The sequence below is a fragment of the Mauremys reevesii genome, linkage group 1 (assembly GCF_016161935.1).
Source record: "Mauremys reevesii isolate NIE-2019 linkage group 1, ASM1616193v1, whole genome shotgun sequence".
Classification (NCBI taxonomy): Eukaryota; Metazoa; Chordata; order Testudines; family Geoemydidae; genus Mauremys; species Mauremys reevesii.
In genome coordinates this window covers 15,754,762-15,782,042 of record NC_052623.1, presented here as the reverse complement: position 1 = coordinate 15,782,042, position 27,281 = coordinate 15,754,762, and the positions used below count along the sequence as shown (strand labels likewise).

At 48.6% G+C, this 27,281-nt stretch overlaps 1 protein-coding gene across 10 annotated transcripts in view; it reads right to left on the bottom strand.

Moving 5' to 3' along the window:
* LOC120395173 (maestro heat-like repeat-containing protein family member 7) overlaps nt 1–26,985 on the bottom strand; it is a 37,617-nt gene extending 10,632 nt beyond the window's left edge. For 6 of the 10 annotated variants that reach the window (XM_039519357.1, XM_039519349.1, XM_039519365.1 and 3 more), the window contains exons 1-19: nt 26,867–26,985; nt 25,062–25,176; nt 24,012–24,307; nt 21,672–21,811; nt 19,712–19,834; nt 19,026–19,105; nt 18,325–18,469; nt 16,101–16,196; nt 15,080–15,184; nt 14,233–14,368; nt 13,367–13,476; nt 10,513–10,665; nt 9,343–9,503; nt 7,851–7,980; nt 4,508–4,683; nt 3,806–3,943; nt 3,518–3,635; nt 2,239–2,379; nt 420–584 (exon numbers count right to left, since the gene is read on the bottom strand). In XM_039519357.1, the coding sequence (XP_039375291.1) occupies nt 420–584; nt 2,239–2,379; nt 3,518–3,635; nt 3,806–3,943; nt 4,508–4,683; nt 7,851–7,980; nt 9,343–9,503; nt 10,513–10,665; nt 13,367–13,476; nt 14,233–14,368; nt 15,080–15,184; nt 16,101–16,196; nt 18,325–18,469; nt 19,026–19,105; nt 19,712–19,834; nt 21,672–21,811; nt 24,012–24,255 (2,361 nt within the window). In that variant the 5' untranslated portion in view covers nt 24,256–24,307; nt 25,062–25,176; nt 26,867–26,985. Of the gene's footprint in view, nt 1–419; nt 585–2,238; nt 2,380–3,517; nt 3,636–3,805; nt 3,944–4,507; nt 4,684–7,850; nt 7,981–9,342; nt 9,504–10,512; nt 10,666–13,366; nt 13,477–14,232; nt 14,369–15,079; nt 15,185–16,100; nt 16,197–18,324; nt 18,470–19,025; nt 19,106–19,711; nt 19,835–21,671; nt 21,812–24,011; nt 24,362–25,061; nt 25,177–26,866 lie in introns of all 10 variants that reach the window. The other 4 variants (XM_039519390.1, XM_039519396.1, XM_039519382.1 and 1 more) reach the window with 4 other exon arrangements.
* Nucleotides 26,986–27,281: the final 296 nt, after the last annotated feature.

Here is a 27,281-nt window from a genome sequence, read left to right as displayed (position 1 = left end):
ACTGGCTAGGATAGTGGTTCCTAAATTTCCCTGGAGGCCGCCTGTAAGTGCTGACTCCATCCACAGTGAAGGGCTCTTTGGAGGGTTTCTTTAATGGGTTCAACACTTTCATAGTTTCATAGCATTTACGGGCAGAAGAGACCATTCATTCATCTAGACTGCAAAGCACAGGACATTACATTTCACCCCATGACCACTACATTGAGCCTATTAGCTTGGGTTAGATTAAGGCGTATCAGTCCTCAGGAGACCAAACGACTGCATGCCACACACAGAGAACATGAGAGACCAAGGTGTCACCAATGCCTGAGGCCCAGGCAATGGCTCGGAACTGATCAGGTCAGATATGCCACCACTACGACTCCAGGGTCACAACACTGCCTGGCTGGGGATGAGCAGGTCAAGAGCGTCTGACTTACGGCACTGAGTAAGGGGATTAGCTTCCTGGCCACGCTGGTGAGCTCACTCCCAACCAGGCTCTGCAGAAGGTTCTGAACAGCTGAGATGGCCTCCAGAATACTCCCATCATCCATCTCATCCGAGCCCCAAAGGATGGCAGGCAGCAGGGCCTTGACTTGTTCCACCTACACACACACACACGGGGGCTCATCAGATCTCCCAGCCCTCCAGTGAGTACAAGCCACAGTCCCAGGGCTGTATTTATTCTACCCCGTGGCACCAAGTCAGAGACAAGCTCCTTCTCCACAGTCTGAGGCATGGTGCATTAGAATTGATGGGGATGCCTGACGAGGCAATCAGTGAATCCTGTCCCAGGGCGTACCAGTGTAGTGTGGACAAAGCTGTGATTTGCTTCGGGGCTTTTCTCTCTTTTACTACGTGATATTAATTATTATTATAGCAGATGCTATGTAAGGTTGGTACACAGTTTCCATTCTAGTTGCTCCTTTTGATACGCTCCTAAAAACATTCCCTTTTTGGATGGAAATTTTCCATGCTGTCCCCAGTCGTCTGTGATTTTTTTCTGGGGAGATTGGGCAAAATCCCTTCAGCCATCTCTGAGCTGTAGGCCAGTTTTTCCACTTACAAACAAACAAACAAACAAACAAACAAACAAACAATAACTTCTAGCCACCTTCTTTTTCCATGCAGACAATCTCCCAAATGGTGAAACTTTGGAAAAAATCAAACCTGGCCCATGGGGAGTCCTAGGTGAGAGCTGAACCCTCTGCAAAGTTTGAGAAACTTGGAACTGATAGTGCAAGGAATTGAAATATCATTTGGTGGCAGGGTCAGAAACACTCTTTAAGAGAGTGATCTGCCTCTCTCATGGCCAGAGACTTTGGAGCCAGCCAGCCCCATGCATTAATCAGATGCAGCTGAGGAGGAGAGAATTATTTTGGGCTGTCAGGAAGGAAGGGGAAGCAGGAACAGGGGGGAGTGGCTCCTAAGCTCCCTGGGAGGGAAGGCAGGGGGAATCTGTTGGGGGAAAAGGGCCTCCAGGGAGGAAGCCTTGGGAAGCAGTCCTCCCCCAAGAGAACAAAGAACTCTGCAGAGCCTGGGGGCCTTGGAGCTTGCAGATGGGGTGCCCAGGAAGGGGGCCAAAGTTAAGTTTTCCTATGTTTAGTTAGGACAGGGTGGAACCTTTGTTGAAGGTGAGCTCAGAAGAGGAGATGTGGTAATGGCAGAAGATCCTGTTTCTGATTTTTAGTCCATTGGACATTGTCAGGTTTGATTCTGAGGGTTTTATCTTTGGCCTTCAAAGGCTTTTTATCTTAATAAATCAGCCTGAATACGGGTGTTATTGAATGAGGCATTTGTGAAGTCCCTGTTCAAGCCTAGGGAGAAAACTGAGGAAGTGCTGCAATGCTGGGTCTTGCCACTGGAGGGAGCTATGAGACAGGGCCTTGTGTGATGTGCTGGCTAAGGTCTTTAGACCAATCAAGGGCTTCCTTTGTGGCAGCACCAGGAATGGTCTCTCCAAGAAGGAACAGGAATGCTGCTGGGGTAATTTGCCTGGGGGAGAATGATAACGTCCACCTGAAATCCAAGCAGTAAAATCCCATCTAAAATACTCTCAGAGGAAAGATCTGCAGCTTGAGAGGCCGTTATTATCCCTGTTACTGCTGGGGAAATGGAGGCACTGAGAGGGTCAGTGACTTGTGCGGCAAGTCAGCAGCAGAGGTGGGCTCAGAACACTGCCTCGCTGCTGCCCAGAACTCAGTTCACTAGGTCACAGTCACCTCGTTGTTTTCTAGTTAACCAAGCCTGGGCTCTCACCTTCCCTGGTTGGGTTGCCAGGATGCCGAGTCCTCTTAGACCAAGTGAACGGAAAACAGGGCTGGGGTGTTTTGTCCACTCCTCGAGACGGTCCAGAGTGTCTGGATGTGGGAGCTTCTCGGCCTCTTTGCAACGCAGAAGCTGAAAAAAACAAAGAGCAAATCAGCAGCAGAGTGCTTACCGGAGAACTTTGTGTGTCGGTTCTGTGGAGAGGCATCATAACCTACATGTACCGTGCATTGCTATACATCAGCCCCACATTGTGTGTGACGCCCAGTCCTCCCACTGACTTCCTGGGGCTTTGACTGGCCTTTAGCTCTAGACTCAGCCGTAGGCGCTAGCAGAGCTGCTCTACCCTCCAGGAGAACATCCAGGGCAACAAAATGTTTAGTGACCATTTGTATGGCGGACTCTTGTGCATCTGGGGGTTTGCTGAGAGCAGCCGAACCCCTCGTGGTGACCCTGTGAAGCAGGACAAGCTGCTCTGAGATAACATGAAGGCTGTGACTGAGAAATCAACCTCCTGAGTTGAAATCCTGACCCCACTGAAGTCAGTGGAAGTTTTGCCATTGATCTCAGTGGGCCCAGGATTGGACTCCTGGTGAGGAGAGAATTAAACCCCAGCCCGTAAGGAGTTAGATGAGGAGACAATCCATGAAAATTGTCAATAGGAACTAGCCAGACAGAAACCATGGAAATGGGGAAGACAATCTAGCGATGGACTATAGAGCCCCCTCATTCCTGGTGATGTGCCGCTAACTAACCCATCAATAGAGAAGGTTAAAGATTGCTCACTGCATTCAGAGCTAATGATCCTGCATCTGGGGGAGCTTTTATCAAGATCCTCTCTCCTCCATACCCACTCTCAATGCCCCTCTTTGCTTTTCCTTAGTGACTTCGCAGAGAGGAACCTTTCATGGACCTGCAGAAAGGCTGATGCCGACAGGAGACCCAGCTCCCTTTCGGGAGAGTCCAGGCTGATGCTGTTCTACAGAACCTTAGTTTCTTGGATATTCGCATCAGGCTCCTGACCACAACTTTGGAGCAACCAATGATCCCCTAAAGGATCCATCTCAGATTTTACACTGAGCGCAGAGCATGCTGGGACAGGACTGGGGGAGCCTAGTCAGTGCTGCCTGGACACCTGGCAGTGTGGACATGATCAATAAAGCTCATCATTTATGTAGCGCAATAATGAGTCTCAAAGCCTTGATTTAAGGAGTTGCTCACTAATCTAGGACACAGGACCCAATTGCTCCCATCAGCTAATGAAACTTACTTCTACAAAGAAGGCCATCGTGGTCAGCCTGTGCTTCTTATCACCTCTGTCGAGGAGCGGGATCACTAGGTCCAGCAGCATCCTTGTGGTCTCAGGGCAAGCATAGTGCAACATGGCTCTGTGCCAGAAAGCAGAAATACCTTTGTTAGTAAGGGGAGAAGCACATTCTGCAACAAGGGGGTGAGGGGTCAGCTTGGGGCCGCACGGCAGCCCAGAAGTGAGGAATGTTTAATTCTGGAATTGCCCCAGCTAGCAGCAGCGACTGCATGGAAAACACTTGTGTATTACCTGGCCAGCAGGCTCACCCCATGGAGGTGATCTCTGGGGCTTTGTAGAAGGATCCAGCCGTGCTCCTTCTCCATAACAGTCAGCTTGAAACGGCAGCCCACATTGAGCAGCAGCATCTTTACAGCCTCCACTGCAGTGCTAGATTCAAACAACACACCAGCGTGACTGAGTGCCAGGCGCCCCCTCGTGGTAGGTCTGCCCGGGAGCGACGGAGTCACTTGATGGAAAGCTCAGGGTGTGGAAAGACACACAAATGGTTTAAGTAGAGCTTAGGAAGGCGCAGGTTCGTGACTGGGGTTCCTAGCCACTAGGGTAATACAATTTAATAATATGAAGAAAGATAAAGAGTTTTGAGCAAATCCTACAGACAATTGCACATCAGCACTAGGGCATGTCAATGTCACAGAACAGGAGAACTTCAGCCCTTTAGTGTCGGACCCACATGCCTTTGACACACTGGCAAATTGGCTCCCACCAATTTCTCCCCAGAGCTGTTGGGACAGTCTTTCTACTTCCTCTGCAGTGCATAGGTCGGTATGTCATTTACCACTGAGAGACACCCTTGCACCCTAAGCCCTGCCTGCTAACTCCCTCAGAATTAGAGAGAGTTATGGAAAACCTTCAGGGGCCACATGAGAGCTGGAGAAGAGAACTATGACTGTCCATGTAATTAGACCCGTGACTTTACAGTAGGCGCAGTACCTGGTGTGGATGCTCTGCCGACTGCTTTCCCTTCCAGAGACCTTATCCCCTGGCAGGCTCTGTCCCAGGCTGAAATGGATTTCGACAAGAAGCGCCATTAGCAGCTGAGGATAGAGGCGGTTTGTGACATCTTTGGACTTGCTCACCGAGATCATCTCATAGAGGGCGCATGTGGCCTGAAGAGGGCACAAGGGAGACACAAGCTTACTTGGAACTCCTGCGTCAGTTCTCAGGACTTCCTGCTTATGTGCTATGAAACTCCCCTGATTCATGGAGAAACAAACCGAGTTAAACTGCCCTGAGCAGCAGGGCGGGGGAAGCCGGGCACTGGCAGTTTGAAGGCTTTGCCTTGTGAAGCCTGGTGACACTAGGTTGCATTGCCACACAGGGGACCTAGCTTCAATTTCGGATCTCACAGAGCTTCCTAACCTGCAGGGGCAGCAGAGACAGCATGCTTGGGGTGGGGGTTGGGGGTAATGCCTCATGGGACTAAGAGTGGCAGAGAATAAATTAATGAAGAGAAGAGTGGCTCTTTCACTGGCTTCCTCGGCATCTTTCTTCTCCCTCATTTGGACTTCCACTGTCATTCTTTCATGCTTGCGTTGTTTCTTGGCTTCCACGTGCCCCAGAGGGGCCATTTCTTCTGCATCTGGGGTATAGGAGGGCTGAGACCCTGCTTTTTGGTCAAAGTCCATGAGCAAAACTCTCGGTTTGTGTTCTGGGGCTTTCTTCTTAACCGATAGCCCCCTTTCTTTCCATAATTTTTCAAGTTCTTTCGAGTCAAGACTCTCATAGGATTGTGATTCACCCATTGTAACTCATCTTTAACCCTTAAAACTCTCAATATCAAATTTAAACTTTAAATAGCGTTTGGGTTATGATCTTTAAGCCCAATTGACCTGTGGCATGTGAATCCTGTGCTGACTACGCCAATTGTCACGCTCTCTGGAGTGGTTCACAACTGTGAGTGCCAGTCTTAGGTCAGACTGTCATAACACAGGGCAGGCACCCCAAACTGGTGGTATATTCTATAACTGGATTTCACAAAGCCAGTAACAATTGTGCATTCCTGGATTACTGTACCAGTTTTACCATGGACAGTCTTACCACAGACAGTGCTCTTAGACATTCCAGCCTATCTTGCCACCCAGACAAACTGAACTTTGTGATTGAAAGTTATTAAAACCAAAAATCACACCACATCAGGTTACTCCCAACCCCAAAGGGCCAGTCACTTACCCCAGGTCAATTGGTACTCTGGATCTCACACCAAAAACAAAACTGGCAGCCAATTCTCTAGTAAACTAACTAAAGATTTATTAGCTAGGAAAAAGAAATGAGAGTTATTGAGAGGTTAAAGCAGGTAAAATACATTAACAGGTGAGTCAAAATGTGTAAATCCCAAATGATAGCAGAGATGTAGTAATCTCTTGGTTTCCCAAAAGTTTGTTCAGGAACCCAGATGTTTCTGGGGATCTCCATTTTGCATTTGATACCTTCCCTGTAAGAGTCCAAACAGTCAGAGATACAGGATCATTCCTTGACATCTATTCTATAGCTTTTCCAGAAGCCAATCTGAACAGTGTCTTTACCCAAGTGGGTTTTGATGAGTAGGAAATTCAGACTTAGTCTGTGAATTCCCATTCTCAAACACAACAGCCCTTGCTTTGGAGTGAGCAGTCTTCTTCATTTACATTTCCAAGGCTCCAATTGCGTTTGATGGGTAATTTAATTACAGGGATATACACGATGCCAATGTAATGTAATAGCAAACAAGAATCTTTCATTCGTTTTCATAAAGTTTACACATCAAGTTCATTTGTTTCCTTTAACTTTTCCTTTGAACTAAACAAGCACACAAGTGAACTGGCCTGATTACACTACAACACCCTTTGACACTCCTTTGATTTCTATTAGCATATTAGTGAATTAGCCTGCAACCCTATCCTGAGCTGGCACCAGGGCAGACAGCATCACAGGGGTTTCTCTGAGCTCCAACATGGATGTGATGAATGGAACCCACCCCCAAGAGGTTGTCAGGACATTATGCAGTAGCCCCAAAACGGAGTGGATAGTCTGCCCCGTAAAGGTACCGGTGCTAGGGGTCAGCCCACCCTTGTCATGTGGCCTGGCCCTGTAAGATTTTGAGATGTCTGATATCTGGATGTCTGGACTAAGAAGTGGTCCAAGGAATAAGTCTTGTTCAGGAGGAACTCCTGTTATGTTTCTGTAAGGACCTGGGACCAGGAGCCTTGCAAAGTGGGGCGGCCAGGACTCCTCTCTCTCCCAGTGAATTGGGATGAGCTATAGGAAGGGGATCAGCATACATGCTGCCTCCTCCCTCCTAGAAGAGACAACACCAGCAGGAGGAGGCTGAACTCAGGGGTGCTTGAACACTTTGTATAGTGGGGGTGCTGAGAGCCGTTGAACCAAACTGTAAACCCTGTATATGATGGAAACTGCTTCCAGCCAAGGGGTGCTGCAGCACACCCGTTCCCCCAGTTCCAGCACCTATGCCTGAACCCTCTGAGCCTGAGGACTGACTGGGCAAAAAGGGCGACCAAGAGAATCTGGCTAAGGCCCCACAGCTGGCTAACTTACAACCCAGCATAAAGGAGAAGACTAAGGGGGTCCTGCCTGAAGGAGAGGTGGAAGGACTGCCTGAAGCAAATGCCACCTCCAGGAGGAGGGCTAGGGGGCGGGGACTCCTGCCTTATGGAGGGAAACCAGAAGGACTGTTTGAAACACAGCCCAGCTGCTGCCAGAGAAGCTGGGAGCAGCTTTGAGGAAGCTCCTCAGAAGTTGGGTGGGAAGAAGTCACAAGGAGCCACAAATCCAGGGCAGGAAAAGCAGAAGCTGCAGACCCATGGGAGTTGCTAACAAGCAGGAAAAAGGGAGAAGCAGCTCAGGGAAGTGGTGAGGGATTGAAGGAACAGACCTTAGCAGCCTAACATGGGGTCCCTGGGCTGGAACCCAGAGCAGAGGTCAGGTCTGGGTTCCCCAGCAAGAGGCAAAGTACCGACCTCAGGACTAAGAGACCAAGAATGGTGGGTCTCAGATGGAGGCTGAGGGCCTGGCACAGAGGCCACCACATGTTGGCTTTTCCCATATTGGACTTTTCTGTTAATCCTGGAGGAGGTGAGGTGGCAAGAGGGCCAGACCATGGACTCTGTGGAGTGTTGCAGAATCAGGAGGCTGGACAAGGGGACACCAGTGTGGAATAAGCCCTGCAACATCATGTCCTGGCATGAAGAGGCGTGTTGGTGGTGAGTCTGCCCTGTGACCCAGAGACATAGGATAGATTTAATTGTATGGCACTATGGATGTTCGAACAGTGACTTACGGCAGCAGACATGTGAGAGGCTTGGTGCTCAGAGCTGTGGTGACTCTGCAGCTTCACAACCAGGTTCTCCATCACCTGTTCTCTGAGGGCCGGGTCAGCAGATAGGAACTGCCACAGCTCGGCCAAATTTCTAGAAATTCAGAAATACGGCAACATGAGGGACCGGATGGCTTAGGAGAAAAGCTATTAAACCTCTTCGCCAATGTAATCTCTTTGTAAGAGAAATCCTCCTGTGGAGCCAACTCCCTGCCCAGCAGTCCAGTTCCCAGAGCTTGTGCAATTCAATGTGGAGCATGAACAAGGACTCCATGGACCTCAGATTGAGACTCACTGGCACAGGATATGGAGCATTTCAGCTCCAGGCTGCCAGTGTGAATCTGGCCTCAACTGGTCATGACCTGTTACTGGCTGACGGCTAATACCGAGAGGCTGATGGCTAATGGCCAATACAGCCTCTCTGGCAGCAGATGTCCTATATGAAATGAACTAAGGGTCTCGGACCAGTGCTCAGTGCACGCTGTCCATGTTACATAGTCAACTACCACACTTGGCCATTGTTGGTAGGTTCAGGGATTGAACGGGACATAGAGGCTGAATGAGCCTTTCTTGCCTAGATGGCAGCCTCTCCAGCTATGAGCTCAGAGTATTGTTAGAGGCAGTGCGGAGGAAGCTTGCATTGTCACTTCCTGGGCTGCAGCTGTGGTCCTCATTGTCCAAGGGTGTCAATGGGGCACCTTTCACCAGCATTAAATTCCCTTTTTTTAAAAAAAGGGAGGGGGAATGCAGCAGCGTGGCTCAGATCTCCGCAGCGCTCAGTCAACAACTGTGCGAGGGAGGGTTTCAGTGGAGTCCTCTGATATGGATTGTTTTTGGAACTCACCGCTTGGGACCATCCATCATTAAACCACGCTTTGCGTAATCACTATTGCTCAACTTTTCCTGCCCAAACACAAATATGCTTCAGACAGCAACAGTTCCACCTAGGATAACTATCTGTACGTTCAGGTGAAGGAGAACAGAGGAACGAGCTCTGTGCTTGCCAGCCAGAGTAGCAAAGGTACAGTGAACTCAAGAACACATACTTAAATCCACCCCCTGCTCCAGGACCCATGAGCAGTGACCGTAGGTTGGGGGGGACTGTGCTTTTGAAAACCCCTCCCACAGGCAGATCTCTAACAAGTACCAGGGGCCGAGAGAGGGGGACTGGGAATGAGAGCTCCTGCCTTGCACATGGGGAGACACATTCAGGGAATGGGGGAGAGCAATCTCTGACAGGCGGATTTCTCTCTTTGTGGTTTGTGGCTGAAAAGAGAAGCGCCATCAGGAGGAGAGGGCAGGTAATTTGCCCCATGTAGAGAGCGGAGATTCAGTCTTCAACAGTCAGTGCTTTATACCTTATCTTAGTAAGAGTGAACAATGTGTTCAGTGGTGAGGTTCTCATTTACGGCCTCAAAGGATCACATGCGGCCTGAAGAGTGGAGGCATTTAGTACCTGTCTGTAGGGAAGGAGTGGTCCAGAAGGCATGAGATCACTGGGTCCAGATGCTCCGCCTCGCCAGCCAGCAGAGCCACTAACTTCATCATCACTGTCCTGGAGCTGGGCTGCTGGACTGAATCCAACCGGCTGCAAACCCCAGCCACAAGGTCTGCTGCCTGAGAGAGAGGGAACCAGATGAGACGGGACAAGACTCTCATTCCATCCTGCAGCTGGGGCAAGAGGGAGCCTCAGCATCCCTGGAGAATCAGGGTTCGCCTCTAGGGTTTGCCTAAAAGTCACAATTTCCTATATTATTGCCAGGGCTTGTTTCAGAGCCTTACAAGGTATGTTGTCGCAAAGGCCACATATCAATGGCTCAAAGGAGATGAATCCTGTCTATGCAGAATACAGGGGTAACATAAGAATGGCCATAGTGGGTCAGACCAATTGTCCATCTAGCCCAGTATCCTGTCTTCTGCCGGTGCCAGATGCTTCAGAAGAAATGAACAGAACAGGGCAATTTATCGAGTGATCCATCCCCTGTCATCCAGTCCCAGTTTCAATCAGAAGGTTTAGGGACACCCTGTGCATGGGGCTGCATCCCTGACCACCTTGGCTAATAGCCATCGATGGACCTGTCCTCCAGGAACTTCTCTAATTCTTTTTTGAACCTGGTTATACTTTTGGCCTTCATGACATCCCCTGGCAACAAGTTACGAGTTGTGTTGTGTGAAGAAATATTTCCTTAGGTTTGTATTAACCCAGGTTTGTGTGTGTGTGTGTGTGAAAGGATAAATAAAACTTCCCTATTTACTTTCTCCACACCATTCATGAATTTCTACGTGTAGGTGTCCCATGGATTTATACAGAGGCAATATGATATTTTGTGTCTTATTATTGATCCCTTTCCTAATGCTTCCTAACATTCTGGTAGCCTTTTTGACTGCCGTTGCACACTGAGTGGCTGTTTTCAGAGAATTGTCCATGATGACTCCACCCTTGAGTGGTAACAGCTGATTTAGACCCCCTCCATTTGTATGTATAGTTGGGATTATGTTTTCCAATATACAGGAATCAGACTAGAAGATCTGCTGGTTCCTTCTGGCCTTAAACTCTCTGAATTTATGACTGTTCCCAGCACTGGGAATTCTAGTTTCCGTCCCTCTCAGCAGCAGTGCCTCATACCTTCTCCACCTTCATCCCACCACTGTTCAGCATGGCAGACAGCAATCCCTCTGCGGTGGGCTGGCAGTTATTGTTGCAGTGATCCGTCAGGCCATCCATAACAGTCAGAATGAAATCTGTCCTCTCTCTTGGGTTAAAATAGATTCCAAAGAGCTGAAGCATACAGGAAAAAGTGTAATTTACAAAAGGCCTCTTCCTGATTCCACGGGGAGCTGATAACTACTGGGAGCCCAGAGAAAGCCCTGTCTGGGGGTTGCAGGTCCTCTCCAGCTTCTCAGGGACTCTGTTTTAGTTCTTTGTATTACAGGGCCCCAGTGGCTGATGAGGCTTCTGCTGCGAAACCGTATCACTCACAGTGAGGCAAGAGACCTAGTTAAACCATTACAGTGGCCAACCTAAGAGTGCTGCCGTGCACGAAGTGCAAGGGTCACCATTGAAAGATCAGGAATTGCAGGATCCATGTAGCAATATTAGTAATGACTCCCACAGTACTCAGTCTTTGACTGAGACTGTATGTGATACCCTCCTACAACACCTCCCAGCATAAATACAGCACCCAAGTCCTGATTACGACACCATCACCACACTTCCTGGCTTGCAGCCTGATTCAAAGACCACTGAAATCCGTGGAAAGACTTCCATTGGCTTCAACGGGTTTGGGATCAAGCCTATATAGTATAGACCTCGTTGTCACAGCTTCTAACAACCCAAAGTTCTAACCACCCAACATCCCAAACACTCCCTTTCCTATGCTAGGACCCTCCCAGAGCAGGGCCGCCCAGAGGATTCCGGGGGCCCGGGGTCTTTGGCGGCGGGGGACCCTTCCGTTCCGGGACCCGCAGCCAAAGTGCCCCGAAGACCCGTGGTGGGGCCCCCCCCGCCGCCGAATTACCGCCGAAGCCGGACCCGCCGCCGAAGTGCAGCCCGGTCTTCGGCGGTAATTTGGCGGAGGGGGGCCCCCGCCGCGGGTCTTCGGGGCACTTCGGCGGCGGGTCCCGGAATGGAAGGGCCCCCCGCCGCCGAATTACTGCCGAAGACCCAGCTGAACTTCGGCGGCGGGTCCCGCTCCATCTTCGGCGGTAGTTCGCCAGCGGGGGGTCCTTCCGCCCCGGAGCGGAAGGACCCCCCGCCGGCGAAGACCAGGAGCAGAAGAAGCTCCTGCGCCTGGCCCCACAAGAGTTTTCTGGGCCTCCTGGAGCGAGTGAGGGACCCCGCTCCAGGGGCCCTGAAAAACTCTGGTGGGGGCCCCTGTGGGGCTTGGGGCCTGGGGCAAATTGCCCCTCTTGCCCCCCCCTTTGGGCGGCCCTGTCCCAGAGTCCCCTTCCAAACTTGCCAGGACCCTGTCCCATTTGGCAATAAGGAGAGAGCAGGGTGGCTGTGGCCCCCAGGTTGAGAACCCATCTGCTAGAGCAGTGGTTCACAACCAAGGATACGTGTACCCCTGGGGGTACGCAGAGATCTTCCGGGGGTACATCAACTCATCTAGATGTTTGCCTAGTTTTACAACAGGCTACAGAAAAAGCACTAGTGAAGTCAGTACAAACTAAAATTTCATACAGACACTGACTTGTTTATATTGCTCTTTACACTATACCTGTGTTTCTCAATCTGGGGGTCGCAACCCCCAGAGGGGGGTCACGGGATGCGTTTAGGGCGGGTCACAAGGGCAGGGTCGCCATGAGGGGGTGGCAAGCAGGGACCCCGCAAATCTAAGATACATGCAGAAGCTGAAGCCCAAGCCAAGCCCACTGCCTAGGGTCGCCCACTTTGTAATATTTAAAAACTGGACATTCGTGCAGGAGCGCTGGATCTCTTCTGCCCCGCCTCTTCCCCCTGAAGCCGTGTCCCCCATTTGGGCCTCTTCTCCCCTCCCGCTGTTGCTCACTGCTCTTCCCTTCTTCCCCGCCCAGGTCAGGAGCAACTTGCCTGCTGGGAGCTGCAGCCGCATGATGTGGGTAGGAGGTGACCTCGGCTGAGCAGGGGCTGGCGCGGGTGATGACCTGGCACCTCCCCACCTCCCTAACCCGCAGTAACTGGACTTTTGGTGTCCAGTCAGTCACTCTGACCGGACACTATCAGATCCCCTTTTCAATCGGATTTTCCGGTTGAAAACCAGGCACCTGGCCACCTTACCACTGAACCCCGCCACCTGGGACTGAAATCAGTGTCTCCTGAAAGAGGTACAATAATCTGGAAAGGTTGAGAACCACTTGCTAGAGAGCATTTGTTGTCTTGTCTTCACTGTTGTAGCCGTGTCGGTCCCAGGATATTAGAGACACAAGGTGGGGGAGGTAATATATCTTTTATTGAACCAACTTCTGGTGGTGAGAGAAACCAGCTTTTGAGTTATGCAGAGCTCTTCTGTCTCTGTCTGAAGAAGAGCTCTGTATGGCTCAAAAGTTTGTCTCTTTCACCCACAGAAGTTGATCCAATAAAAAAATTGGACCTCACCCATCTTGTTTCTTCCTGAGCATGTCATTTCTAGCCACGGGTAAGGGCAGGAGCTGTAATTCCCAGGTAAGCCATTCACAATAGAGATGGGCGATCCAGGGACAGGAAGTAGTTTGGAGCTCTGCGATACCGTATTGTACTGACACCAGTGTAGAACGAGCAAAGAATCCTGTGGCACCTTATAGACTAACAGAAGTTTTGCAGCATGAGCTTTCGTGCTTGCAAAACTTCTGCTTGCATCCGAAGAAGTGGGTATTCACCCACGAAAGCTCATGCTGCAAAACATCTGTTAGTCTATAAGGTGCCACAGGATTCTTTGCTGCTTCTACAGAACCAGACTAACACGGCTACCCCTCTGATACTTGACAGTGTAGAACGGCCATTCCTGCCAGGATGTGATTACCTCCGCGATCCTGGAGGGGCTGTTGTGAACCACAGTGGGGCTCCAAGCAGCCAGAAATTCCTTGTTCCTCTGTTCAGTGCATTCCACGTTCTTTCTGTCCAACTGTGCAGCTGAAATACACGTTAATAACACTCTTCACTTTCCATTCTGCTTCCCGGCTTCTGTTCCCAGCCCTCTTTACTGGACAAAGCCCTTTGCTTGGCTCTGATCCAGAAAAGCATTTAAGCACGTACATTATTCTAAGCAGATGAATAATCCCAGGGACTTCCGTGGGACTCTTCGCCTGAAGAAAGTTACAGATGTGTGTATATGTTGTGCTGGATCAGGGCCTTGACCTACAGAGTAAAGTGGCTCTATCCAGTGGTGACTGGAATCTAGCCAAAACACTTCAGTGGCATAGAAGTGGATTAACACAGCCATGAATCAAGCCCCAAATTTGGATCCAGATTTCCAACAGCCATCACAGTTCTGGGGCGTTCGGGGTACAGGCATCTCAAACTGATCTAACTGGTCTGATGGCGTTTAATCCCCTATCATCGTGTCCCACTGACCCTTCCCATTCCCACTGACAGAATGAGCTCTACCAGCCTCAGTTTGCGATAATGTGTGTGGCCTTTCTCTGTATTTCCCCCTCCCCTTCCCTTTCTTTGAAAGTCCGGGCTAGAATTACGGGATGGCTGTCAGACGCTTGTTGCTAGATCCACAAAAAAACAGTGCTCTGGTCAAAGGAACGTAAGGAATAAATACTGAGCCAGATGCTCTACTCGTTACTCAGGCACTATCCTGAATGGGAGCTTTGCCTGAGAAAGCCTCTAGCGTTTAGCTCCCAGAAGGGGGGTTCAGATGCTCATCAGTGCTTCTCTTACTCTTTTGGTGCCACGCAATAGAGACGAGGTGATGAACACCCTCTGCTGCCTTTGAGCTGACCGCCTTGACGGGATCCCCACAGCGGATCCCCAGCACTGCAACCAGGTGTCCGAGCCTGGTGAACGGAGACGCTTCCTAATTGTACAAAAGAGGAGAGGAGGAATCCATTACCACTGCAGGTAAAACAGGCTGTGTCTCCTAGACAAGGAACCTATATCCACACCGTCCCTGTCTATAATGGGGCGTGATCCTCAGCTCTCCCTCTTCAGAAGAGGCTTGGGAGCCAGAAGAAGACTATAGGGCTCGGTCCCGCACCACAGATGTCCACTGGAGTTTTGCCACAGACTTCAGTGGGAGCAAGATCAGGATCACAATGATCTGTAATGGCTGAGGTGGGCTGGAATGGAGAGGCCTCTTCCTGCAGCTCCACAAGAGGGAATTATCATATGGAACTAGGATGAGGAATGGAGGCAAACAGGGAACCAGCTGGGGATGAAATGTCTTCAGTCTCTAGGATTTTGAAATCTCTTTTCTCTGAAATTCATTAAATCCAACCATAGAAAAACCCATTATTCCTGTGCCCTTTGTTAGCTGTCTTTCCTGCACTGGAAAGAGGTGGCCTATTCCTCCAGGGGCACTGGATTTATTTTCCAAGTGTATCAGACACCAACCCATCTCAGTTAGGATGATGGAGGAGCCAGGAGATCGGTTTTTCCCCTGCCTGCTGGGGAGCATTGCATTGTGGGGCCCGCCAACATACTTCTAAGCAGGAAGTTTCTCTGGCGTGGGAGAGTGCCCTGGAGGACTAGTTTGCAATCAGGTCACTAGAAGTCAAGAGTTACTCACATCCAGTTTGACTTCTGTGGCCACGAAGTTTAGGAGCATTAAGCTGCTCCATACAGCCCTCACCCGCAGGCACTCTTCCCTGGACTGCATCCAGGACTCCATGAGCTGCAGGAAAAACAAGCGAGGTTAAAAATAACAGGGGGAAAGGGTGTATACCAGTGATCCCCAAAGGATAATCTTTATTCTGGCTGAATCATCTCACTCTTACAGATACAGGCTGCGCCTGCTTCGTGCAGACTCAAAATACACATGGAATTCTTCTCTTCGAACGAAAGCAAAGGGCATTTCTCTCTAAGGGCCCAGTCACACACCCACTGAAGTCAATGAAAGTTTTGACATTGATCTAGGGACTGATCCAATGCCCATTGAAGTCAACGGGAAGGCCCCCATTTGATTGCAATGAGCACTGGATCGAGCCCTTAATGGATGCAGGATTGGGTCCTATGTAAGGAAGGGAAGGGCCAAGTCTTTTCTGGACAAGCCACACAATCCAGCATTTCATTCAGCAAAATCAGAGCAGCTGGAGGAAAACTTCTGTTCTTTCATGACTGCAGACGTTGGGCCCGTCCTCATGCTCTGTAGTTAGCGGCAGTCTTGGTTCCCATTGCAGGCTCTCACTGTGGGATAGCTGGAGCTGGGAGTTCTGTGGAGGCCAAGTGCCAGCCCTCACGGGGGACTAGAGTCCTGGCAGCGACCCATGCAATTGCATCAGGAGTGGCAATGGTGGGCAGTAAAGGGAATAACGTCCTCATTTGGAAAGGACAGGAGAGAAACTTAGGGTAACAATGGAGGAGATTGTCAGACCTCACCGATGGAAATAGAAGACTCCCCCGTGCTGCATGAACCGTGTCACATATGACCTAATAGCAGAACACAGGGTTCCACCCAGGAGAACCCTGTGGAGATGGGGCACTCCATTCTTTCCTTAACTCTCCTTTCCCTCACAAGCTCTTAACAAGATTTTCCTGTACCTCTTCCCTACCTTACCATCCTCCAACCGGCATCTCCAGATCCTGTTTACCTGCAAGATCCTCTCTAGCTCAGACGGAACTGGATTTTCTACAATCAGACTCTGGAGCATCTCGTTGAGGGTCTGCAATGTTCCAATGAAGAGAGCCTGAAAGGAGGGGGAACCGTTATGCTCAAGTGCCACAGAGTTGTGGATTATACAAATAATTTATCTTATGGGCTTGAGGCAAGAATCACAGGGTGAAATTCTTTGGCCGTTATTATACAAGAAATCAGGCTAAATCAGGGGTGGCTAACCTGTGGCTCCGGAGCCACAAGCGGCTTCTCAGAAGTTAATATGCGGCTCCTTGTATAGGCACCACTCCGGGACTGGAGCTACAGGCACCAACTTTCCAATGTGCCCGGGGGTGCTGCTCACTGCTCAACCCCTGACTGCCACAGGCTCTGCCCCCACTCTGCCCCTTCCTGCCCCCTCTCCTGAGCCTGCAGTGCCATCTCTCCTCCCCCCCAGAGCCTCCCACATGCCACGAAGCAGCTGATTGGGAGGTACGGAGAGGGAGGGGGAGGTGCTGATCAGCGGGGCTGCCAGAGGGTGGGAGGCGCTGGGAGTGGGGTGGGGGAGTTGATGGGGGGTTGCTGACACGTTACTGTGGCTCCTCGGCAATGTACATTGGTAAATTCTGGCTTCTTCTCAGGCTCAGGTTGGCCAGCCCTGGGTTAGATGATCTAATGGGCCTTTCTGGCTTCCAAGTCATAAATGCATAGAATTTATAGTTCAGACCTGGTCCTAAGACAAGGTCTATAAAGATAAGGCCAGATCCTCAATGAGTGCATATTGACATAGCTCCATCAGCAGGCGTGAAGCTACACTGATTCATACCAACTAAGGGTCTGGCCCATACTTCTTGTACACAATAGCTGCTAAATAATTAGCTGCTTCACTTATTTAATAATGTGGGTGCCATGAGCGCAAGAGAAACCATATTTAGATTTGTTCTGGGCAGTGAATCCTTCAGGAATCTGGAGAAAACTAGCCTCATGTTTCAACTGATATTGGCCTGATGTGATTCAAAGCTGTGCTCTTGACAATCACCCAGAAAGCCAGATGCATCATTACATCCCTGCCTCATTTCCATTATAAACCAAAGGAAACTGATAAGAGAGAGACATCTGCAGTATAAATTACCCTTTTCTTATCATTAATCTTCCAAATCGTCCCCAAAACCTGATGTAATTAACTCATCAATGCCTCCCTTGGGAAGATAACATGCAGCAAAGCCCTTATCAGAGAGTAAGGAAAATGTTATAGCAAAAGAAAGTCCTACATTGAAATGAGATTTTTTTAACGTTAGAAATAAATATCACTCTAATAACTAGATCACCTTGTCTTTGCCCTTTACTCCTCTAGGTCTTGGACACTATTCACTCCAATGATTTGGTTAGAGAGAGCACATGTGAGCATGCAGGATGGGAGGCAAATTAAGTGTTCTAAATTCTATTGACTTTGGTAGTGAATTCGGTCCGGTGTCTGTAATTTCTCTCCACTCAACTTTAGGGCCATATGTGGCTTTTCAGAATTAAAAAGTGCAGGCACTGAAAGCTTTAGCAGCTCTGACAGTACGGGTCAGATGTTTAAAGATTTGCCACCATGTTTACACCCACAATTTGTAGCCGCAGCTTTGCTCTTACTGTTCTTTTCACCCATCAAGCTGATCGCTTTGATGCCAAAGTACTGGATTTACGTGTGAAATCAGGTAATTCAGGTGCCCACATGAGCTAAGGTGTAACTGCAAATAATTGCAGGTCAAAAGTAGGGACCAAAGTAAAGTTCAGGCTGAAAATGTGGCTGTATCGAGTGCAGCAGGACTCCAACTTTATTCAGCTCCTTCATGCAAGAGGACCTAGCTGTGGGAGGGGATTGTTGTGCCACACACCAGAAATACCTGGTCAGTGATCAAACAATAGCCAGCCCCATTTCTGGGCCAAGCACTAAGTACATTTTCCTCATTCAACAGGCCTCATTCTAGCTTCACCACCCAGATTGGGATCCCGAGTAGTTCCCTAGTAAATTGAAAACGGACGGATCATTTTCATAATTGGGAACGTGGCAGCTACTTGCTGTACGCATGGGACGAATGACCAGGGCCACGTCACCGGGGCTAAAGTCCCCAGCTGATACTCCACAATGGCATTCCATGAGAAATTTCGCTGACAGTGTAGTCACATACCACCCATATGGGCCCAAAGTAAGTAACAGGCAGCCATTCTTGAGTTACCTTTGTGTACTGGGCACTTGTATCCCTGATTACTCCTTGCGCCTGCAATGTCGTGAGGAGTGGCAGGGAAAACACGCTCTTGAGGAATGTTCTCAGCAGGACCCTTCTCTGGTGGGAGCCCATGGCCTTCACCACGTGCTTTTTGCTGGTAAAAGGAAGAAGCCTGGATTGGACTTTGAGGCGCTGAAGCGTAACGGAGGCATCAGATGGTGAGGACATGAACTGAGGGTTATGTTGAAGGAGAGTGAGACTAAGAGACATCTGGACTATACAAGAGAACAAGATCATGCGAACAGGAACAATGTAGAAGACTAAGACCCTGGCAAAGAGTAATAGGATACAGGAAAAGCACGGGAGGGCAGGGACAGGCGACCCGAATAGTAAATCCGGCTCAGAAACGCTACACAAAAGAGTGAAGGAAATGATTCAGCTGACACCTTCAGAAAGAAAATCATCTCAAAACGTCTGCAGAGGCTCTTGGCTTTGATACACGTGTGGAGTAAAGAGGATTACAATGTTACTGGGCAGAAAATCATCAGTCAGCCATGCAATAGACCCCCAGCTCCTCCCCAAAGAGTCCTCAGCATCTAAGGAGAAAAAGGCACGAGGTGAGGGACTGCTATTGGCAACTCTGGTCCCACCAAGCACGGAGTGAGAAGCCAGTTGTGAAACCTGGGCAGTTAAATGAGAAGTCCCGTTACCTCAGGTCGATAATGGTGGCCATGGCCTGGAGCCGTATGGTGCTGGAGAGAGAGTCCCGGGGTTCTTTCTTAATCATCTCCTGTAAGTCACAAAGGAGCAAACATAGTAAATGAGACACAAGTTCTCCCAGCGTCAGTCCTACTCCCTCACACATTCATTGAGGAGGTTATACAAAGCCCTGGCATCACCGCTAACTCTGGAGGCCTCAAAAAAGGCTAAATTAGCCACAGGCTCCTCCGGAGTCTCCAATAAATCCCCAGCTAAAGGGACATCAGACATTCCAAAAGTAACAAGGAGCCCAGCCGAAACCCAGGATCTTCCTTTCTGATTGAGGAGCTCCCAGGTCATGAAGCTGCTCAGGCAGTGTTGTTGTCCAAAGGGATCTCACCCATTTCTACCCAGCCACAAATTCACTCACTCATTTCCTCATCCATCTCTGTCCACTCATCTCCTACTTCCCACCGACTAGCATCCTCTCTCTGTCCATTCACACGAATAATCCCAGTCAATCAGCACTGACCTCAGTTTTACACACTGAAATAATTGCTTCAGTGTATACAACTAAGTTCTTTACAACGCTCCAGATTCCGTGGACCCTAGCATGGGTTTAGCAGCTAAGTATTCTCCACAGGTCATCAATCTTTTCCAACCAACAACACGGACCCTGTGTATGTTATTTACTCACCACGATGGCTCCCGCAGTGTCGGATGCAATGTTGTGAATAAAAAAGTCAGGCATGTTATGCCAGTCGATGCTCTTGCTGAGAACAGACAAGAGTCTTAAGAAACTTTTTTTCATAATGAAATCCTAAACCAAAATGAGAAAAAATATATATCAGGGTGAAAAGGATTTAGACAGAGAACATTATTGGGTAGACTATTCTACCTTCATTCAAAACTCCTCCACACGGAACACCTGGTAGATGAATTAACGATGTTGCAGAGCAATTAATAGTCTCTTTCCCTTAAAATCACACTGTTTTCTGCATAGGCAGGATCAGAAATCGAGGTGAGTTGAGGATGATGATGTATCCAGGCAGCACCTACAATATACTGGGCTGCGTCTTCAAACAAAGGAAGACACAGGCCCAGCTCCCAAGAGTTGACAGCCTAAGAAGGGTTCTGATGGCTTCCAGCAGAATGATGGATTGTGTAGGACCTGCCTGTGTGAGCTACTTGTTCAGAGAAGGGTTGGATCAAGGAGAACAAGCAGAACAGCAGTGGGACTGCATGTGGAGGACTCCACACAGGGCCTGTTTTCTGTAGGACAAGTAGCCAGATGTAGTGTGACCATGTGTAATAAATGAAGGGTGGGGGGAGCTCCCTTTTATGAACACCCAGCCAGCCAGTTAGCTATAAAGTCCCTCTTGGTGGCTGTTTTCTGCTTGCTTTACCTGTAAAGGGTTAACAGAGTTCCCCAGGTAAAGGAAAAGGCATGGGCACCTGATCAAAAGATCCAATGGGAGGGCTAGAACTTGTTAAAATGGGGAAAAAACTTCTCTTTGTCTGTGTCTGTTCTTCGGAGATGGGACACAGAGCAGCAATGCTGTGTAAGGCTGGAACCAGGTATGAAAATTCATCTTCCATACCGAGAAAAATCATTGGGCAGGGAATGTTTAACTAGACGTGATCAGGTTTATTTCTTTATTTGGGCTTGTGGATCTCCTCTGTGCTAACCCCAGATACTTTTGTTTTGCTTGTAACCTTTAAGCTGAACCTCAAGAGAGCTATCTTGATGCTTAATTTTTGTAATTGTTTTCTTTGAAGATCTAGCAAAAAGCCTAAGTTCCAGATGCATTTTCTTCCTTTTTGTTTTTAATAAAATTTACCTTTTTTAAGAACAGGATTGGATTTCTGGTGTCCTAAGAGGTTTGTGTGTATTGTTTAATTAGCTGGTGGCCACAGCTGATTTCTTTTGTTTTCTTTCTCAGCTCTTCCCCGGACAGTGGGGGGCATGAAGGGCTTGAGGGTACCCACAGGGAGGAATTCCCAAGTGCTCCTTCCTGGGTCCAAGGGGTTTTTTTGCATTTGGGTGGTGGCAGCGTTTACCAAGCCAAGGTCAGAAAGAAGCTATAACCTTGGGAGTGTAATACAAGCCTGGAGTGTCCAGTATTGATTTTTTAAAATCCTTGCAGGCCTCCACCTTCTGCACGTGAAGTGCCAGAGTAGGAATTCAGCCTTGGCACGTGTATAAGCGACAAAGCTGGACCCATTTCTTTTGTCAGTGAAGGTCTGAGAGAGGAGCAGTCACCAGGGGAGACCTTGGGTGGAAATGTCTCGTCCTTGAGTCCAACAGATAGTGCGAGGCAGGGGAGCAGCCAGGCAAGGATCTACTGAAGCTAGCACAGAGTGGTGGGAAATCCCTGCAAATCAAGGATACCACCAAAAAACGGGGCATGAGATCACCACTGAGTTTGTGGGATGTATCTGGAGAAGGCATCTAATATGTATAATAGGAGAAAAGCATCCAGAGTTTTGATTGTCTGGAGTAAGTGAAAGAAGAAAGATTGAGTGCTGTAGGCAAAGGGTTTGAAGAGAAGTCAGACCCTATGTGCTAAACCTTCTGGGATGTCCCAGGCTGGGTCAGGTGGGACAGACAGCGTGAGGGGACACTAGTTTACAGATTAGATGGAGAAGGTTTATACCTCTTTGTTACTATTGAAGTAGTCAACAGTGTTTCTCCATGATTCCAGCATGAGCATGGCTCCCTCCATAGCACAGCCATGCTGCTCAAGTCCACCTTCATCCGCCTCCCAAATAGTCTCCATGCGCGAGATATCTGGGACTAATAAGAAAGAAGGAATGACAGGAAGAAAGAAATTACTGCCATTGCTGGTTAAAGGGGAACGAACGTGCTCTGAGGTGTCACTCGTGGACTGATTGGTGCCCAAAAGTCAGTTCATTTAAACCAAAGAAAGGACACGGTCTGTCTGTCTTGGGGTTGTATACTGCTGCCCATCACCGTAGTATCTGAGCTCCTTCCAGCTAAAATCAATGAGCAATAGTGAGTTCCTAGTGGAAAGCCTGGCATCACTGGCACGTCTACCTTTTGGGGTAAGATATCTCTGCTCTGGGTAGGGTTATCTTTTGCTTGTTGGCTTGATTGGTTTGATTCCCACCGTTTGTTTTGAGTAGGGCTAGACATCTATATCCTGCTTGATCAAGGGAGAATTGAAGGAAACTGTGATGCTGGTAAAATAAGCCACTGACTCTCAAAGCAAGAGAGATTGGTGTGATCAAAATCAGAATCAAATTGGGGATTCCTTAAAAAAACAAAAAACAAAATAAGAGAGACCCAGAATGAGACTCCTTTGCACTTCTATGGAGTTTTTTCAGTGGAGGATCTCCAAATGGGTTTTAAAGGTGGGCAGGTATTATTACCGCCATTTTTATGGCTGGAGAAACCATAGCACTGGCTCAGTCAAACAGCAGGTCATTGGCAAAGCTGGGAATAGAAGATAGTTCTCCTGACTCCAGTCACATCCTCTACTCCCTTTATTTCTTGGATAAATGTTATTGATTCATTACACAATAAATATCTTGTGCTCTCCAATTGGACATGAATGAGCACAGACCCAAAGAAATACCAGGACTCACTGTACTGTATAGGGCCAATCAAACAATAGATTTGTCCGATAGCATGAACATCAGCCAGACAAATATGGCTGAATAGGACTGGCTGATGCTCTTGCAATTAGGATTCAGTTCACATATCCTGCTTTGTGCCATCGGCAGAATCGGAAAGCAGCTAGGAGCTCGTGATGGGTGGAATAGCCAGGATAACATCCTCCCAAGGGAAGCGGTGGAAGCCCCATTGCTTAAGTCTGTGGTTTTCAGGTTGGCCACTTCTTATTCAAAGTCAAATATTTTTGCCTTTACACTCACTATAAGAGTTAGAAATGTGTTGTTGCTAACAACGACAGCCCTACAGAATTCACCTGCATGTGTGTTTTGAGAGGTTGGCCAAGAATATGTGACCTTGAAGGGTAAGGGTGTGCAGGGAGTGGGGGAACAAGATTATTTTTGCTTTAGGTTATAATACAATTTTCAGTGCCTCCTGACTCCCTTGATTGCTCTGTGTAATCACCTGGGGTCAAGACCCACCATTTGAGAAACGTTGGCTAAAGACATTTAAAACTAGACTGGTCTAAAGCAGGGCTCAGCGTGGGATGGGCCGCGGTGGCCTGGCATATTGGCTTCTTTTTTCTAATGCCTTTTTGTTCTGCAGCATCTAAGCTTTCATTTAAAAACTATGTAAGTTGCTAGCTGTTATTTAAGATTTTTATTACGGTAATGCCTGTGGGCCCTCCAAGATCAGGGCCCTATTGTCAGGGCCGGCTCCAGGGTTTTTGCCACCCCAAGCAGCAAAAAAAAAAAAAAAAATAGAAGCTGCCTTTTCTCTTCCAGCAGGCAGAGATTCCCAGAGGAATACAGGCTCTGGGGGCATCATCACCTCCACCAGTGCTGGAAGAGCCTTAAAAATAAAGGGGTCTGACTGTCACCCGGGTCTAGTGTTTATACCAGGACTTGTAAGTATTGTGTTCACACTGGGGATGGAAGGACCTCACGGAGATCCAGCATTTACCAAGTTGGTCCGGAATCAGGAACCCCGTCTCCTGTCATTCCAGTGTCTGGCAGATTCCGGGATGATTAGTACTGGGACTGATTACCGCTAGCTCATTATTTATTTACCAAGCTCCAGCAGTGATCTCTGCTCCCTGTGCAGAACAGAGGGCTTCCCTCGTGCCGTGTGCAGACTCAGCCATGGAAGAGCGCCATCTACCCACTAGCGTTCTCCCCTCCTCCAACTTTTCCATGTTTCCCCCCCACTTTCTGCGCCTTATCCTCAGTTTCCACTAAGTGGAACACAAACCCAAGAGCCTTTGGGATCACTGCAAATCTTTGAGCACATGGGGGTTGAGACTGTTTGCCTCCCTTCATTCCCACCCCTTAGTGCATCCTCCAAACGGGGCCTTTCCTTTTACCTGTAGTGACAGTTCGGAGATATGGCATCTTGTCTTTCTTTGCTTTTTGGCAGATTCGCTTTAGACACCTCAGGATGGGCCCACTCTGCTTAGGAACGACCTTGCCTGGGCCATCCTGAGTATCTTCTCGAGCCAGCTGTGGCTCACGCTGGCTCCCACTGGAATGTTCCTCACTTCCCAAGGTGGACGTGCCCTCAGCAGCTGCGTCGTCGTCCTCATCCCTTGGCAAGCTGTGCACGTCCATTCTGCAGCACGTCAGGAAGGGTTGCCAGTTTCGTTTCAGTCAATCTTATTGTCTGTGGAACAATTTCCAGGCTGAAGCTAGTGAGAATGCATGCGTCGTCCTCTGGCTAAAAATGTGAGCCACAGACAGCAGAGCCCGAGAACTGAGGCCCAGATCCTCAAAGGTATGGAGTTTCCTAACTTCCATGGAAATCGATGGCAGTTAGGAGCCTAAATACCTCTGAGAATCTGGGACCCTGCACTCCCTGCCAATCCCCCAACCAAGTGTATCTCTACACTTGCAGCTGGGGGTGTGATTCCCAGCTTGCATAGATGTATTCGCACTGGCTTGCTAAAATAGCACTGTAGCAAGGATGGCATGGACAGTGGTGAGAGGGGCTAGCCACCCCGAGTACAACCCCACCCAGACCCTATGAGTACGTACTCCGGCGGCGAGCCCAAGCCACTGCCTGTGCTGTTGCAGCCACGCTGCTATTTAACACGCTAGCTTGATGACAGCTAGCGCAGGGATGTCTCCTCAAGCAGGGAATCACACCCTACTTGGTCCTGCCTCAGCTTAGGGGCCTGGACTTGAGCAAAGGTTTGGGGGTTCCGTTTGGAACTTTGTTGTTTTAATAATGTCAATAAATGTACTGAAAACCATGCACAGGATAAGCAGTGTGGTCTAATGGTTTGAGTATGGGACTGGAAACCAGAAATAGATTTCTCATCCTGGCTTTGCCACTCACTCACTGTGTGATGCTGGGCAACTCACTTCCCCGCCCTGTGCCTCAGTTTCCCCATGTACAAAAAAGGGATGATACTGACCTTTCTGTACCTCCCAGGGATGAGGAAGGTTACTTAGTCAATGTTTGTAAAGAGAAAAAAGGCGACAAAACTAATCTGACACAATGACGCCACCAAGAGTGGAATTATAAAGCACCTAAAAATCCAAACAAACATATAAATATCACAATATTTGCCAACCCAAAATTCAGTTATGGTGCTTCCAAAAAAACCCCTCACTGAACATTTGTCCATCGCATACATGTTTCATTTGAATAATACATTTGTTGAGTCACATCCACAGCTGCTGTAAATCAGAATACTTCATTAAAGTCAATGGAGCTGTCAATTTATACCAGCTGAAGATCTGGCCCATAAAACCCAACACATTTTAAGCCTAAAGTTTACTTGCTTTAGAAGTTGGGACTCTTAACTAATTTCACAATCATTGGTTTCCTCCAATAGTTGAGCTATGAAGAAAGATGGAGACAGAAGTTCACCCAGCTAAGATTACAGGCTCGATGGTCACCAAGCAATATTCTTAGTCTAGTGGGCAACACACAGCTTAGCTGTATTCAAAATATCGCATTGTGCTCCAGTATTACTTAAATCCTCTCTCAAAGATTTAATTTTTAATCTACCTGCTTGTGCTCCATGGGAGACAGCAGGAAAAATTATAGCTCTTCACATTCATTGCAGAATTCCATTGCACTCTCCAAGGCTCTGGGTTTAAGTGGGATGTAAGAGGTACAGGACGTTTTGCTGACCCTCAGCCCGGGGGAGAATTGCACCCCCAAAAGAATTAAAGAGCATGTATATGTTTCTCCTCATTCCTTCCTAACCCTGGAAAATTTTAAACATTGGAATGGGCAGCGCAAAACCAAAATGATCTGCCATAGTGGGGGAAGGAAATGTTATTCTTCATCCAAGATGGAGAATTATGGAGAATCAACTTGAAGGCAGATTTTAAAGGCCATGTCTCTAGCCCAATTGCTGCCTCCCATGCCAGCTGTGAGGGTGAGGCCACAGAATGGGGATCAGCTTCCCTAAATCTCCAGGAACTGAAGTGGAAATCCCCTGCTGTCCATTCTGCACCTGGAGGAAATAATGCCACAGCAAAGAGCCTCTCCTTTCCATGCTCTGCTGCAGGGACAGCAGGAGCCATCTTTTTATTGTGCCTATATTTGGGCCTGATCCAAGCCCATCGAAGTTAGTGGGAGACTCCCCTGATTGTGTCCTCTGGGGTCTATGCATATGGAGCTCATCTACACCCTCAGATGAATGGAGGCCTGGAACAGAACCCACTTCCTTTCATTCTCCACTTCAGGGACAAGGGCCTGGAGTGAGATCCTAGAACAGGGTCCCAGAGAGGGGTCAGCAGAAGAGACTCCCAGAGGGGACAAGTCTTTCTAGGGATCTCAGTGATCTCTGGAAATCCCTGCTGGGGTAACGAAATATAACCTTAGCATGCAGCCATATCAACTCTGCAGTTATTCCCTATCTGCCACAATTTTTATAGCTGAACTAAAGAATTGAGTGTAAGAGAGAGGTAGGGCACAAGTAGCCCCTGATCAGACAGCTGGATTCCCTCCTGAATTCTGTTAGGATGGCACTTTTCATGCCAGAGCAAGAGAAACATAAAATGGAACAAAGGCCCAGATTCTCGAAGGTATTTAGGCTCCTAACTTCCAGGGATTTCAGTGGGAGTTAAGTGCCTAAATACCTTTGAGGTTCTGGGCCAAAAAAACAAATTTAATGTGGTGACCCTTTTCAAACAGAATTTAAGCGAAGTGGGTCTCTGTTTGTCAGAGGCAGGACAGCCATGGGGAGTAAGAAAGCCCACTTACTTTTGTCCACTCAGTAATAGATTAGATCTTGGATCTGAAATCAGCGTTAGCCAGCACAATACCCAGCCTCTCCTTCTGTCAAAGTAAAAGCAACTGACACTGAGGGCCAGCTGAGCCAGTGTTCAAATCACAGCATAGTGAGGTCACACTGCAGCACTTACGTCATTGTTGCCATGAACACGGGCGGGTAATAAAGGAAGGACCAAGGGTTGTTAACCATATATGGGACATATAGTATTATGGAGGTGCCTGGTTGCGACTCCAGTTAAGGTTTTGTCTAAAATGGGGCATAAACTCCTGCTTTTCCCTATGAGCAGGTGGTTAACCAGTGTGGATTAACCTTTACTCTGACCGCTATGGATGCCAACTTTCCATCACTTCCTGAACCACACTCCTGCACATAACCCTTTACCAA